The sequence below is a fragment of the Chaetodon trifascialis genome, chromosome 10, assembly GCF_039877785.1.
Source record: "Chaetodon trifascialis isolate fChaTrf1 chromosome 10, fChaTrf1.hap1, whole genome shotgun sequence".
NCBI classification, from domain to species: Eukaryota; Metazoa; Chordata; class Actinopteri; order Chaetodontiformes; family Chaetodontidae; genus Chaetodon; species Chaetodon trifascialis.
In genome coordinates this window covers 7,507,375-7,522,602 of record NC_092065.1, presented here as the reverse complement: position 1 = coordinate 7,522,602, position 15,228 = coordinate 7,507,375, and the positions used below count along the sequence as shown (strand labels likewise).

Below are 15,228 nucleotides of genomic sequence, written 5' to 3'. Positions count from 1 at the left end.
TGTCTTCAGAGTGATTATATGCAAAGGTGTCCCTTACAGTGATAAAATTAGAAGAAAACAATTATCATCCAACTCTGCTGCACTACAGAGATTTTTAGCCTCTTTTAGCACGATTTTGTTTTTAAACCTGCACTATTCATCTGGCCACTTGGGGGCAGCACAATAAGCTGTACATGGAAAATGGTCGCCACATGAATTAATATGGAAATTCATTTGAACTCTAATTTATTATATATTCATCTCTAAGCTCTAGAAAATGCACCACTAAGTTCTAACCTTGCCAGTCTGCTGTTTGGTGCTGGGCTGGTACCATGTACCAAGGGTTTTGCCATGGGAGCAATGAGAGTGAATAAAAACAGTAAAGCTGTGAACTGAAAAACCAAAACAATGACTTAAAGGAGAAAACACAGAAAAAGTAAAACAGTAAACAAAAAAAAAGAAAGTAACAGTACTGCAGTGTAGAAATAGCCCATTTCAAGTGAAAGTATTAACATCAAAATATGCTTACAGTAGAAAAGTATAATTTACATTATGTTGACCATGCTAGCTGGCTCCTAATTTTAATAACTGTGTATTAGTGGATACATTTTTGCCATGTTTTGACACCACATCATAATCATGCAAACACATCTTGCTTCCTTCCACACAGCTAGCAATGAAAGCTCCACTCAATGGCTACCGGACACAGTAAGTCCATCAGCAAACTATGTGAATGCTAAGACAACAATCCTCTTGTTAGCCCAAATCCACAGTTATGTCTGTGATGATGGCAAATCAAAGTGGCAACATCCTGCAAATATCCAGAGATTAGCTGGGAGTGACACTGATACCAGCCTCGCAATCCCAAGCTCCAGTATAGACACACGCACACACAGGAACACACACACACAAAGCACACACCCCATCCCAGCATCGTACGACAAGTCTGTCAGGCTGCCAGGGAGCTCCAGCCAACACTCACCGCCTCCGCCAACAGACTCCATTCTGCCCTGGCTTCACTTTTCAAGACCTCACTATCTCACTCTAATTGGCTGAAACCAGAGCAGGTCGTCATTCTTTTCCGAGGAATGTTCTGGAAATCAAAAACAACTTCCCGTTTATTCACTTACACTAACCACTCAATTAAGCCTCTATTAAGAGTATCTGGGAAAGCTTTTTGGGTTTTACACTTACTCAGCAAGGTCAGCAAGCGCCCATCGTACTGAATGAAATCAAAAACTCTTGAATATTTCGTTTGTCGTTTTGCGACAGATTCCCCCGAAAAAGGCTTTCAAGGGAGCTTTCAGTCAAGGCCACATTCAAGTTGACAATGAAAGGGAACAAAACTGAGAACAATAAGAACTTTCACAACAAAACGCCGCAGTTTATTCAAGCTCTGTCGCCACTTTTTTCCCCGTGCCACCCACTGAGCGCCGACGTGGTGAGAAGCAGCGCGGGGATCTTCAAATGCTTGGGATGGGGATACGGGGCCAAGCCGTCGCTGGCTTTGGCTTGACAGGCAGTTATTGACCATGCTGGCTGGCTCCTAATCCACACACACACACACACACACACACACACACAGCTGCAAGTGTACATGTGCTTACACTTACATGTATTTAATTTTGCAAGCATATAAGTGCAAAGGCACACCAAAGTGCTGCATGCATGCATGCACATACAACCAAAACACACACACACACACACACACACACACACACACACACACACACACACACACACACACACACACAGGAACCTTTTGAAGGGTAAGAGGGACCGAAAAGGGGGGGAGTAAGGGAGAAAGAGCAGAAGAGGATGGAGGGGAGGGAGTGTGGTGGCGGTATTTATAGACAACAAGTGATGGGATGCCCTCGTTAGCGCACGGCCCACTGAGCCAGATGACAGACACGCCGCCAAGAGGTCATGTGACCGCATTACTCACTCCAGCGCCCTGTGAGAGGGCCCGTTGAGCAACAGAGAGGGAGGGAGGCAGAAGTGGAGAAGCAGAGAGAGTCAGAGGAGAAGAGAACGGAGGGGGAGGAAACTACCCATGAACCCTGCAGTGCCCACTGCCCTATTTCAACTAAGCTGTATACAAACAAACTTTTTTTTCACTCCTCATTTAGGGGACGTGCCTCTCTCCCACTTTTTGGGCACTGACCTCAATTACCCGATGCGGTCACTACTTTGTTTCGTAACCCGACAAAACAAAACTCTCTCCAGACAACGCCGGCACAAGAGGTGACAGCGAGCCCTTCAGAAAATGCACTTTTTACGAGAGATGACGTTTCCCGTGTAATCGCTTAGAATGACACGGCAGGCTTTGGTCTAATGATAGGCCACAAAAGAGATCTTCAAAGGGGAGCTGTGGTTGCTAAGACAATACCTGCTGCTAGTTTCCCCCCATAGAGGCCTTAGCTGTAATCCTCCAGATCTGACACTCCCCCCTTTCCACACACACACATACACACACTCCCCCTCAGGGCTCCACAGACACCTCAGAGCCAGGAGCTCGACCCAAGACCCTGTAAAGCCTTAGACCTGAACCTCATGACTTCTTCGTCAAAAGAATGAGAAAGGAGTCGGGAGAGGAGGTGAGGAGGAAGAAGCGATCAAGAACGACACAGTGGGCGAATGCAAGAGAGGCACCAAGAGGCACAAAGAAAGAGCAACACAATGCTGACACAAGAGAATCAAGAAGAATCATCTGGGTTTGCAGATTATCAGACTTTTGAGGCTGGCACAAGGATGAACACAAACACACCATACCAAAACACCACATAAAAGAGCTCCTGTGCGGGCAGGTGAGTGCTGGTGCAGGGTCCCCCTCTCTTTCAACTCACGCTACTTCAAACAGCCTCCTGCATGAAGATGAAACCGGGCCCTCGGCACTACAAACAAAGGTGGTGCCTCGACTCAAGCACAAAGAAAGGAAGGAGAACTGTTTGTGTTTGTTCATAGAGAAAACAACCACCACTACAACATCACATACCGATCTTTTTCTAGGGATGACAATGTCAGTCTGCCACTTTGGGTCAGACCGAAATATCGGATGGTCTGACTTTAAATTGAGAATGAATCCTGATGGCTTTGCTGATTCAGTGATCTTTCCTCTACCTCCATCACAAGGTTCACATTTTTGGATTTTTAGTGAAATGTATTGACAATCATTGCATGCTTTCCATGAAATTTGGTACAGGCATTGGTTTTCCCAACAGGTAGGTCCCTTTGGAGCTGCAAATGACCAAATCAATGTTTACAGGGTTCCAATAAACACCAGACATCTATTGCAATCTAGCTACGTCAGCTCAAACTGAGCTAAGGGTCTGCAGCTTATTAAAGCAAACCACTTGGTGTGATTAAACTAACACCATGTCTACTCAAACGTCTCTCCCACATACAGGCTGAGAGCAGTCTGGGAGCCGCCATCCCAGGACCATTACTGTTAAGTCCGGTTGTTGTAGTTGGATTAAGATGTTAGCTATCCCCTGTTAACCTCTCCTTACTAGAGAGAGCTGATCCAGGACCTAACATGGTGAGGAGGGAGATGAAGCCAGATGAAAGGATATAAGGGATATAAGACTTGCGTGGGCCCACACTGCAAAAGACTCCTTGAGGGCAGAAGGTTAAGGAGAGAAGAGAACCCTCCTTCCCTCTCTCCCTCTCTCTCTCTTCGCCTTCTCATGCATGTTCCGAATGCTAAACACCAGCCCTCCACATCCTCATCCCCCTGTACCTCCTCCTCGCCCTCCTCCTCCCTCCTCTCCTCCTCCCTCCTGCACTGCAGAATCACTGATGTGAGGTCTTTTGTGAGAGCGCTGGCTGGCCTCAGCCTGGGCTCTGTTACGGCCTGACCACTGACCCACTCACCCGCCTTTTAAAGAGGTTTTAGGGTCATGGGTTCACAACAAGGTGACTCAACTGTGAACGGCGGGCGGCATCCTCTTTCAAAGGGCCAACGTCTTCACCTTTCCCTCTCAAGACTCTCTTTCCCTCTTTTTCGCCCCCTCTGTCTCTCTTTTCTTTCCTCTTTCTCTCTTTCTCTTTCTGCCCCCCTCCCCTGCAGCCCTTCTTTCCATGTATCCTCAGTGCCTGACCTACCGTCTCAGCCCTAATTAGCATAGCATCCCAGAGCGAGGAGAACATGAAGGCTAATGGGGGTTGGGGCCCCATTACAACACTGAGGGTAAAGCTTCAAGTTTCTAACTAGGGCCATCACCTGACCACATTTACATGGGTTCCAGCGACCAGAAAGCAGGCAGGAGAGTAATGGATGATAAATTATTCCTTTTTCTTGGTAGAGGAAGTAAACTGGAAGGGAAAGGCATCAGGATTCACAGCAGCAACGCAAGTGCAGTTTGGCTTGTGTCAGTAATGTATTATGTCTAAAATGCACTGAGGCCAGCTTTAACTACAATGCTGATGAGCGAACAGAGGAAAGACAGCGTTCAGCATTGCATTATTGATATCTGAAATAAATATTTAAATCTAACCCATATTTGGGTTTAAAGCTAACTCTGGTTTCATGGTAGCTGCAAACAATTCATTGCATTTTTCTTATGCTGCAGAAGTGTCAGTCTACTTACTAAAACATCCGTGTGTTCATTAAAAAGTGTGTGCACTACAGTGTTTCAGGGCATTCAGAATGTAGCCAACAGATTTCTGGATGATGAATAACTGGGCTAAGGCAACGATCATTGTTTATTATTAAAACTCCAAAATACATAAAAGTATTGTCACATGATAGCCGATGAGTTCCGAGATTGCATTTCAGCATATCTTTCCATCTCTTTTGCTCTCCATATGGACTGTTTCCCTTCATACGACCAAAGCCCACTCAATTGGTCATTACCACCCAAATTTTTGTCCTTTACCAACAGATTCTGCATTTATAGGCTGCTGATATCTGCTTATAGGGATGATATGGACCAACTCACCATTCCATGTCCACAGTCAGTCCCATCGGCCAGCGGCATGTGCTGTGTTCGACATCCTTTATGGTCCCCTTCTGCACTTGTACACCACAGCCTCTTGCACTGTTTCTGTGGGGAAATAAGAAAATAACTTATCTATCGTGTGAGAACATTCTACAAGCTTCCAACACATGGAAGATACCAGAAGAGCTTAATTTATTCAATGACTTTTGACTTGGTTCAGAAAAGCTTAATTGCCATTTCCTGCTATGTTGCCTTTTTCTGGGAGGAAGAATGTGATTTTGATTGAACATTGAAATATGCTTGTTGGTTGGAATATGTCATATTCCAGACATGTGTAAGATGCATTTAAAAGGCCCAGCATCAGGTTTTAATTAGTGGCCATGCATTCAACAATAGGCTGAGTTAAACTGCCTCTTTGCATGTATGTATTCCATTGTATATTACAACAAAGAGTCACGCAATTAGCTGGGTACAGTTTCCCTTTCTGTTGGCCTGTATGAATAGCTCTACTCAAATGTCTGAAGGTTCATAACAACAAGGTTCTTCTGTTCTTCTTCTTCTGAGTACACAACAACCATCCCAGATCTTACTTCTACACTTTAAATGTGGGTTTGCTTGAACTGATAGCAAGCCAACTTACCATGTAAGGGCAAATTTGGGAACCGGGTCCAAACATCAGTTCACACTGCTTGTTGGCATTGTAGATCTGACCAGGGAGGAGGGTGGGCAGCTCATACGTCCTGCCTACAGGCTCATCAAGGAGGCACTCCCCATAACCAGTGCTGAAGAACAGTAAGAATGTGTGTGCAGTAAATGAAAAAGCACAAACTCATACAAGTAGGCGCACAAACAGACCGATGCACACGTGTACACACACGTACACAAGGCAAACTTTCATGGTATGAACGCTTTCGGGATAATCCAGAATTTTCTGACCCCAAAAAGTATCAACATGTGCCATCATCTTTCATAAGAGCAAAGTAAACATTTTTATGTCATTGTCTGTGATCATCCTCTGATGTGTTTTCCCCTGTGGGTGGTCTGTAAAGTTACCTAACAGAGAGACTGACACCACTTCCCCTCAATGGCCTGTTAGTAAATGCTGTCACTATGAAACTGGAGTCAGGCGCCACAGACTGAATAAAACAGCATTTTGACACAGACTGAAAAGGATCTGCACATTGACCACATTTTTATCCAAGGCGTATTTCTCTCAAAAAAGAGAATTTGGACTCAAAAAGCACCTTGACTAAGTTACATAAATCTGTGCCAGCGCCAGCACTGAACGATAATGACAGATTGTGCTGTATGTCAGCCACACCCTGAGACACGACACAGTAACAGAGACAACAAAAGCACAGCTGGACTGAATGTATGCACCAACAAGCCTGCATCTAAAATCATCCGCCTTTACGGCTCTGAAAGGCACAAGTCAAACATGTTAGCAGAGCGAGCCGAGCCTCAAAGGATCTCTCCTTTTTCTGTTTACTTTTGAAAAAGGAAACTTGTGGATGAGACATGTATAGATGTGTAATTACACTGCATGTCTGACAAATGTAATCCAGGATTGAGCTGCTAAAACACCTGCTCCATACAGCACCACCTGATGTGACAAGCCAATAATTACACGGGATTACCCTGAGCTAACGTCACTTTGTTTCTTTCCCCTTTCATTTCCAGCCATAACGTAAGAAACTGCGGCAAACAGCGCTGGGTGGCAGGGGAATGAAGGCATAAAAAGAATAACGATACTGTGAATGAAAACTATGGAGCAGCCTGTCAAGGAATCACACAGACAGTCCCATATTACAGCGTCTTTCAGCAGCTGGTCATCTGTCCAATCAGTGTCCTGGAATCTAATGGAATTATTATTAAGACCAAGACAGACACACAGAGGGAGATCGGGTCAGTGTGGTCATTTTTAAAATGAAACTTGCACTTTTTTAAGAATATTGGCTGTGTGGATTCGAGACAGTGAGGCACATCCTCTCTGGCACCAGAAGAAAGTCCACACCTGGCAGCCATTGGGAAACTTAAAAGTGAGTTTATTTATAAAATGACTTATAGTTGGCTGTTGTGTGCTAGTCTTAAGAGACTAAACAATAATAGTTTCCATGTACATCATACGGGGTTTCCCCCCGCAAACAGTGCAAGAAGTCTGCTCGCATGTCTGATGCTTTTTGCAGAGGGCTGAATGACACAGAGCATCACTGCACAGTGTTTGATCAAACAGCGGCAAATAAACTGCAGCAATGCTGCCATGTCAGAGTTTTGTCTCTGACAGCATGCAATGATTACTGTGCACGGAGATACAGAACAAGATAATCACAGAGATTTAGTTGAATTTGGGGCAACATACGGTACATAAAGATCCATCTTGATCGTATTAATATTGTAAAAAAGCACTTAAAAATGATTTCACATGGGAGTTTTGAGGAGTGGCTGCTGTTGGAGTGGCTAGGCTAATTTTTGAGGTGTGTAATGGAAAATGATAGGGCTCGCCTACTACTAATGATTATGTGGTTTCAACACCCAGAGAACACAAAAATTAGTGGGTGGCAACAGTCAGAGATTTGCATTTTACTTTTATATTTGGATTTTAAGGCTTAATTCAAACGGCACAGTGCCAGACAGGGAATGAATGGTCGCTTTATGTAGCAGTTGACACATAATAACACTGCACAACACCAGGACGCTTTTCATCGGCTTTCAGGTGCGGGAGTTCAGTGCACATTATTAGAGAGATAAGAGGGAGGAGGAGGTGAATTGTTTGCCTTTAGAAAAGGGACGTTTGAGAGGTGGCCCGGCCTTTCGTTTTTTAAACTGGCAGGAGAGTGGTGCAGATTGAATTTTCTCTTCAGGGAAAATAGGCAGTCAAAACACCGACGTACTTGACCAGGTCAGCCCGCTGAGCAGGAGTAGTACTGTAGGAGTGCTAGTTTGTATCAATGCTCCTCATTGTTGGCTGGAGACGGATTTCAAAAGCACTTGGACTTCACTCTGAAGGGCCTTTCCCACCACTGCAGCTCCCACACGGCTTTACTCTCTTCATACCTGCACGTGTTTGTTATATAGCCCATATAACAGTTCATCAGTGCATTTCAAATTTACATCATGTGCTTCCTGGTTTTGTGCAGTAATCAACCCAACAAAGCTGACATGGACCAGTTCAAATAATGAAGAGATTCATGGAGATTCTCCTCATCTTCAGCTGAACGTTTTGACCACTCCACGTTGAGGTCATCACTGGCTGGAAACTATGTGAAGCACCAACCTTCAAACTCCATACGAGACGTCGCCTAACACTGCGCTCTCGAGATGCATCTGGTCAACAAGGCCATCCTTTGTGAAAGCCTCCACAATTAACAGTGGAAAGGAGGCAAAGATTAAAGGGTCATGTCCAGGGAAGATCTAATTATAGCTGACATTTCCCATCTTAAAGGGAAGCCTTTCACCAGCATCAGTGGCCACAGTGCGGGCTGGAGTTGCTGAATGAGCCGTTGCCCCGTGCTACAGGTTTTGGTGCGGAAAGCAGGCTAGTGACTAGATTACTGTTTGCCCAGCATCTTGAGAACAGGGCTCAGTCTGAGCGGAGGGACAGCTGAGGGGCTGCAGAAAATCCATCGCTAAGGTCAGCTGAGGAAGACCCCCGGATTCAAACAGGAAATACTCTTTCAACACCAGGCAATAACAACTCAACACAGTTTACATTGCGCTGACCTGTCTACAGAGAACTGCGAGAGACGTAGAAGCAGATTGTTTAGCTGGCCACGTCACAACAAGTAAAAGCTAATGGCGCACTTAAAATGTGGATGCGATAACATCAGATTGGAAAAGAAATGGAGAAGCATCTGTTGCTTTTCCATGAGAAAAGGACCTGTTTTGATAATAAATCAGTTTAAAACTGGAGAAGAGAGCTGGTACCTACTCTAGAAACTCTGTGATGTACTTGCGGCTGCACTTGGACCATGACCAGGGATTGGTGTCATAGTTGAGGGTGGGAGCCATGACATGATACTGGTGCTTCATGCCTGCCTCCCGACACTTGGGGTTGTCATCATGAGGCATGTTGAACCTGGTGCGGAATAAGAAAAAGAATGGGGGCATTAGCGATGGGGAGAGGGATATAAGGAACACACACACAAAGTGATTATCAGCTGCTTAATGGCTCAGTCAGAGCAAGGAGGATAAATGTCACAAGATTTACATTCAGCCATTTGTAACAGGGGATCACCCCTCACCATCCCTGTGGGCCACCACACACAGATGTAGCCACAGACACATCTGTGAGTAATACCACACACTCTGCACCTTTCCCTCCACTCGTCTGTTTTTTGTTTGTGTCTCTTTTAACATATGCGCCTCCCTCTTTGCGCAATCTCCCAAATGTTTATACAGTTAAATTTTCAAAAGGCTTCAACAAAACTCCAACTGGCTTGTAGGTGGTGCAGCATTTACCATCAGTATCTATCCACTCCACAATCATGGCCAATATGTTAGTGAGAGCCACCTCCAGCTCATCGCTGAGAGGTCAAAGGTCACCATCTCACATTCTCAAAGGGCTTAATGCAGAGGGAGAAGTAGGGGCAGCAGCACCATGCACATCTACACACATGTGTTTTGTATCTGTGAAAAATGCCCATCACAAGTTCCAAAAGCACTAATTCCTTGTATTATCTCACCAACAGTCCAAAGCTCCAAGATATTCAATCTGCACTGTTGGAAAACAGAGAACAGCAACAAACCCTCATATATGAGAAGCTGGAAGAGGAAAACATCTGGTATGTGGCTTAATAAATGGCCTAAAAACCTGAACGATTATTAAAATTGTTGGTAATTTGCTTTATGTTGCTCGACAAATCAGTTAATCATCTAGCTGTTCCAGCGTCAGTCATAATAAACAATAAAACAAGAGTCTTCACAGAAGAACAGCAGCTGTACAAACCGATGAACACAAATGAATGAATTCATCCAGGCTGTGTGCAGTTGGCAGTCTCATGAAGCAAGTTTTCTTGATCATGTCCAGAATAGTGTTGTCCAATGCGATGTCCTGTTTCGTGCTGCGGTTTGGCATATACCCATAAATAAATGCAGTGCATGCACACATGCTAGCACATGTATATACACACACAGGATCCCATGCAGCTGTATGATGTCTGAGATGTTTACAGCAGGATGTGGGCCAATCCTGAGGGTCACTCCATACAGCCACATAAACAAGACCTAGCATGGCTGGCACGAGGCCCACCCTACGGGGGCCGAGGGCCTGAAGGCCAACACCCAGGGAATAATTAAGCCTCTGGCACAATCATGAGCTCTGCAAACATAAATCAAGCTGTTGGCTGATGCTGACAAAATCAAATCTGGCTCAAGTGGTCTTTCTAAACTATTCTTTGTCACTAACAATGGCACACAGGTGCAACAGGGCAATGCAGGCACTGACAAGCAAGTTGAAAATGAACATCTCAATACGCTGACACAAGAATGTAGCCTTTCTTATGATGATGATGGGGATTTGTGACAGGCTGCACCTAAATTGTAGTCTTAACAGATTATGATGATTTAGCTGACCCAGATCTTAAGGACACAAATGAGGACACTGGCTTGAAATCCTGAGATGAGAGCCTCTCAGTGTAATTAGGTCATAAATCAGGAAGTTTTGTGGTTCTGCTTGGCAGCCTCGAGGGACAGATCAATAGCTGAGTCCATTCCACTGGGAGAGTATCAACCCCAGCACTTAATTATTAGCATCCAGACTAAAATGTGATTACTTAAAGTACACTACTTTCAGTCACTGCTCTCATCAAAACAAACTGCTTTGCAAATCACACCCTTGTTATTGGCAAGACAAAAACAGATTTCTGTGCTGAAACGGCCGTAAATAACTGTGAGAACAAGACAGGCTGCTGGAGCGACGGCGACCTGGTTGTGAATTCCTGCAGATTGGCAGTACATAAATAAGAGTCACAGCAAAAGAGCGCAGTCTGCAGGAGCAGCCTTTATCAGAACTTCAGCAGAGACAGAGCTCAGTGACACCACAGGGAAAAAATGGATTGTGTCTCCTACAAATTTAGTGCCTCCCAAATGAAACCGTCTTTGCCAATCGCAGTAATTTAGCCAGCTTGCTAAGCTTATGTGTGATCAGGATAATGCCAGTGAAGTTTTGTGGCTTTTCATACTTCTTAAAACGTTAAACAAGAAAGTCTGTTTGCAGGCTGCAGACTCTAACATCATATCAAAATGTCAGGATGATTTATTCGTGATGCAGACGTTTGATTATATGTGCCACCTTTGAACGGCTATCGAGTGACACCGCCTCGCCTGAAAATCCCCATGATGGCTATTAGTAATCACACGTTCTTGCAGTCATCTGAGAAAGGCCTCCTATCCATTAGTCTAAGTCTTTCTTTAATCTGCAATACTCTTGAGTGGCTCCCACTACCTGACACTGGCTTTCCTCGAGTGCTAAACACCCTTGAGAGCTAACGCCTGTGAACGCAGTGATTAGCCACACCAAGAAGCAGAGCCAACTGGGCCTCCAGCTGCTTGAACTTCAGCTAAAACAGATCCACATGAGACGCAAAGGGAAAGAGTGGGGGGGGGGGCAGGGTTGCACCCATCCATCTGGCTGCTGTGGTCCGATCTCCCCACTGGAAGAATGTGTGAGCGGGACAGAGGAGGAAGAAGAATATCTTTCATTCTTAACCACTGGCTCACAAGCTCACACGACACTGGTCCTTTTTGCTATCCTGCACAAACAGACAGGCAGACCGGAAAGAAAACCTCTCAATCACTTCTTCTTCTATGCTCTGCGAGGGAGGAGGGGAGGCAGGAAGAAGCGGAGCACAGACAAAAAAAGATGCATGCTTCATCTTTCTCCAAAAATATGCCCAAAAGCAAACTCGCTCAGAGGAAGATGTACATGTGAGAGGAGAGCCGCTGTGCTAAACGTCAGATCCAAGGCTTCTTCAGTTGCACCACATTTCAATTAACTGGGTTACAAGAAAAAAGTGGTAATGAGTGATTTACCATAATTTTGCCTGATGGATGTTTGAAGTAAACAGGCCCCCATATGAGAGATAAAACCACGTGTTTTGACTTGGTCACTTGGATGGAGATGATACATATTTTTTCACTTCACACATGTGGCAGTATTTGCTTGTTGTGAAAACACTCTCTGGCAGACAGGCGTGTTGTGATAACACTGCCATTACTCGCGAGCAGACAAGCAACATATGACGGCACTGTGACATCTTCAGCTTGTTTTATCAGTATTTGGAGCTGATATATGAAAAAGTTCTGGGTACGAGCGAACTCAGATTACTAAACACGAATGTTCAGCCTTGCACTGTCTGATAAAGCTCTATGTGCCACTTTCTCAGAGTCTTTGGTTGTATTTATTGTATTCAGAGAACAGAGGACCCAGAATTTCTTCTGAGCTTGTCTCCCTCTCAAAGACAAACCCCAGACCCACACGGGGTTAACTTCTTGTGCTGTGTGGTGAGGTATTTTAGGCTGGCATGTTATTAAAAGTCAAGTTTTTCACTTTATTATGTTTTGCACCTGTGTCTGCTGCACCCTACGTCTTTGATAAGAGGGCTTTTGTTGGTCAAAGCTGGCTGTGCGGGGGTGAGATAGGGTGTGTGTGTATACAGTATGTGTCAGTGTTTGTGTATATTGGGGTTTGCTACAAGTGCTGTGCTGCAACTTACACATGGCCCAGCTCATGAGCGATGGTGAAGGAGGCACTAATTCCATTTTCCTCACTGATGGAGCAGCTCCGGTACTGGTCGCACATGGTCCCCAGCTCCGCGAGCCCTACGCGGTCACGTACACACACAGAAAAACACACAGATGAACATAAACACATACAGACACACAGCTATTTGAAAAAAAAAAACAAAACTGCTGCTTGAGTGTTCAAGGCGATTAAGCCATCAAAACTTCTGTTCTGTAAGAAAGATTAGCACCGCCACCAGCTCTCTCCCTCCTCCCCTTTCTACCACTCTGCTCTGTCACTATAATATTATTAGCTGACAGCTCGGCATAAACTCATTACTGCACAGTTTATGAGCCGTGCTTAACAGAGTGGAAAGTTAATTGAAACGGACATGAGATGGAGATATTTGTGCAAAGACAAAGGCAGAAGTTTACCTAACGTGTCACATTTATCTTTCGCCCGGCAGATGTCCTCCCTGAAAAAAGCATATGATGATGTTACCCCTTTTTTTGAAGAGGACAGTTTTCTGGAGAGACTTGGATTTGCTTTCAAAGTGAGGATGGGAGCTGAGTCTTGAGCTGAGTACCTGGTGATGAGGAGTGCGGTGTCATGGTGAGAGGGATGGCTGTCATCCTGGACGTTTTGGCCCTGCTGCCAGACACAGAAGTTGTGGAGAGTCGTGGCGGCGTTGAAGCTTACTGTGGGCCCTTCCTGTTTGGGATGAAACCACTGTGATCAAGAAACTGGGTATACATATTGTAATGTTGCAAAAAGTAGCTGTCGTATGTATGTCTTAAAATCTCACGTTAAAAGCATATCCCGCACTCTTCAACATTTTTATTCTCCTATTTTTGTCCGCCATGACTCCTGGTCAAGATAATATTTTACTCTCTGTTGTAGATGCAGAAACATAAAGAATGACATAGACTGAGGGCAATATCAAACAACCTCAGTTAAAAAAAAAAAATCCAGTCTTTTAGTTAATACAAATAAACAAAGCAAATAAACAGTCCCCTAGAAATCCTCGGGATATGCACAGCACCCTTCTTGCACCAGGTCCTCCACCTCTAGGAACAGCTGCAGATTTGATTTAGAGGTTTTTGGCGCATTTCCATTACACAGTTCCAGCTCTACTCGACTTGGTTCTACTCTACTCTACTTGGTTTGGTTGAGTTTCCATTACAATCGAGTACTTCATAGTACCTCCTCAACGTAGGCGGGGTCGTCATACCACGGCTGCGCGAAACTGCCATGACGCCAATTTGTACGCGACGCAAACAGAGCCGACAAACAATGGAGGACATCGAGGCGATGTTGTATTTGCTGCTTGGTTTGTGGCTTTTTGTCACACACTCTGTCTAGCTCCCTTTGAATTCTTTCATCTGCCACCAAACCCAGAAAAGTCTGGACCTCGTCGACGGACCACGGTGATATTTTACGAGCAGCCATTTCCCTCGAGTGAGAATAAAGAATAAAGTCAGCGGTTGCTGTTGCCCGGCGTTACAATGGAGAGGGCGGGATTGTTTTTCCGGTGTTGGACGTTGCAGACCAGTGACGACACTCGCCGGCCAATCAGTGGCCGACAGGCTGTTGATGTCACACATATAGTATCGCTTCTACTCGCTTGGAACCAGAGCAGGTACTAAAAATAGGGTACTACCAGGTACTATCCCTAATGGAAACACAAAACAACCGGGTAGAGTAGAGTCGAGTCGAGCCGCGCTAGTGGAAATGTGGCATTAGACTCAACCCAGTGCCCATAGTCATCTACTTTGAAACATTTGCAACATACAACAAGATAGTCCATATGTATGTGTATACTACGACAAAGCAAAGCTAAGCAGGCCCTTCAGCCACCTCTCATCTGCAGGTGGCTAGCTGCCTCACTATGGTATCGTTTGTTTTCCAAGGGGACCTCTCTTGAGACTTGAGACTGACAAGGCAGGCAGTGTCCTTTCAAACAGGCCCCACAGAGAAAAAGTCAGGCCAGGGACACCTGCACTGACGTAAGCCATATAGGAGCCCTGGACGCAGGTAGTATTCAAGATGCCACACTCACCTGTTCATTGTGGACGATGATTAGCTTGACAATCATGATGTTGATGAGGTTTCCTACGCTGGGGTCCCTGTACACCGCTGCTACCTGTAACAAAGACAAAACACACAGACAAAAAATGCAAACCTCCACAAACCTGAACCAGAGCACAGACAGTATAAAAGCTAGCCTACTTCTCCTAACTCATTACTTGGAATGAGAAAATTCTGGTTTCTGGTTAAGCTCCATGGGGTTTAATCATAACAGCAACAGTTCATTGAAGTCAGAAGAAACAAAAAATGTCTCCTTCAGGGTAAGTTTAATCAACAGGGTATTAAAACCAATTACAATTCCCCCACAGACCTTAGCAAAGAAAAAATAAACTAAAAGCTGGACCCAGCAACAAATGTGAAACTTCAGCAAAGCTGGAGCTCAGAGCCCCACTATGAGGACAGCAAAACAGAACAGAAACAGAAGTTTCTCCGCTTCTCTTGCTTTTCTCGTGCACCCCAGTCACGGTTGGCCAGCAGTCTCCTGAGGCCGTGTGCAGCCTC

At 45.0% G+C, this 15,228-nt stretch overlaps 1 protein-coding gene across 1 annotated transcript in view; it reads right to left on the bottom strand.

Moving 5' to 3' along the window:
• LOC139337387 (A disintegrin and metalloproteinase with thrombospondin motifs 20) overlaps window positions 1-15,228 on the bottom strand; it is a 77,392-nt gene that overhangs the window by 45,087 nt on the left and 17,077 nt on the right. Inside the window, exons 5-11 of the mRNA XM_070971932.1 lie at window positions 14,699-14,782; window positions 13,226-13,350; window positions 13,074-13,114; window positions 12,632-12,737; window positions 8,848-8,994; window positions 5,560-5,701; window positions 4,920-5,024 (exon numbers count right to left, since the gene is read on the bottom strand). Coding sequence (XP_070828033.1) covers window positions 4,920-5,024; window positions 5,560-5,701; window positions 8,848-8,994; window positions 12,632-12,737; window positions 13,074-13,114; window positions 13,226-13,350; window positions 14,699-14,782 — 750 coding nt within the window. The remainder of the gene's footprint in view (window positions 1-4,919; window positions 5,025-5,559; window positions 5,702-8,847; window positions 8,995-12,631; window positions 12,738-13,073; window positions 13,115-13,225; window positions 13,351-14,698; window positions 14,783-15,228) is intronic.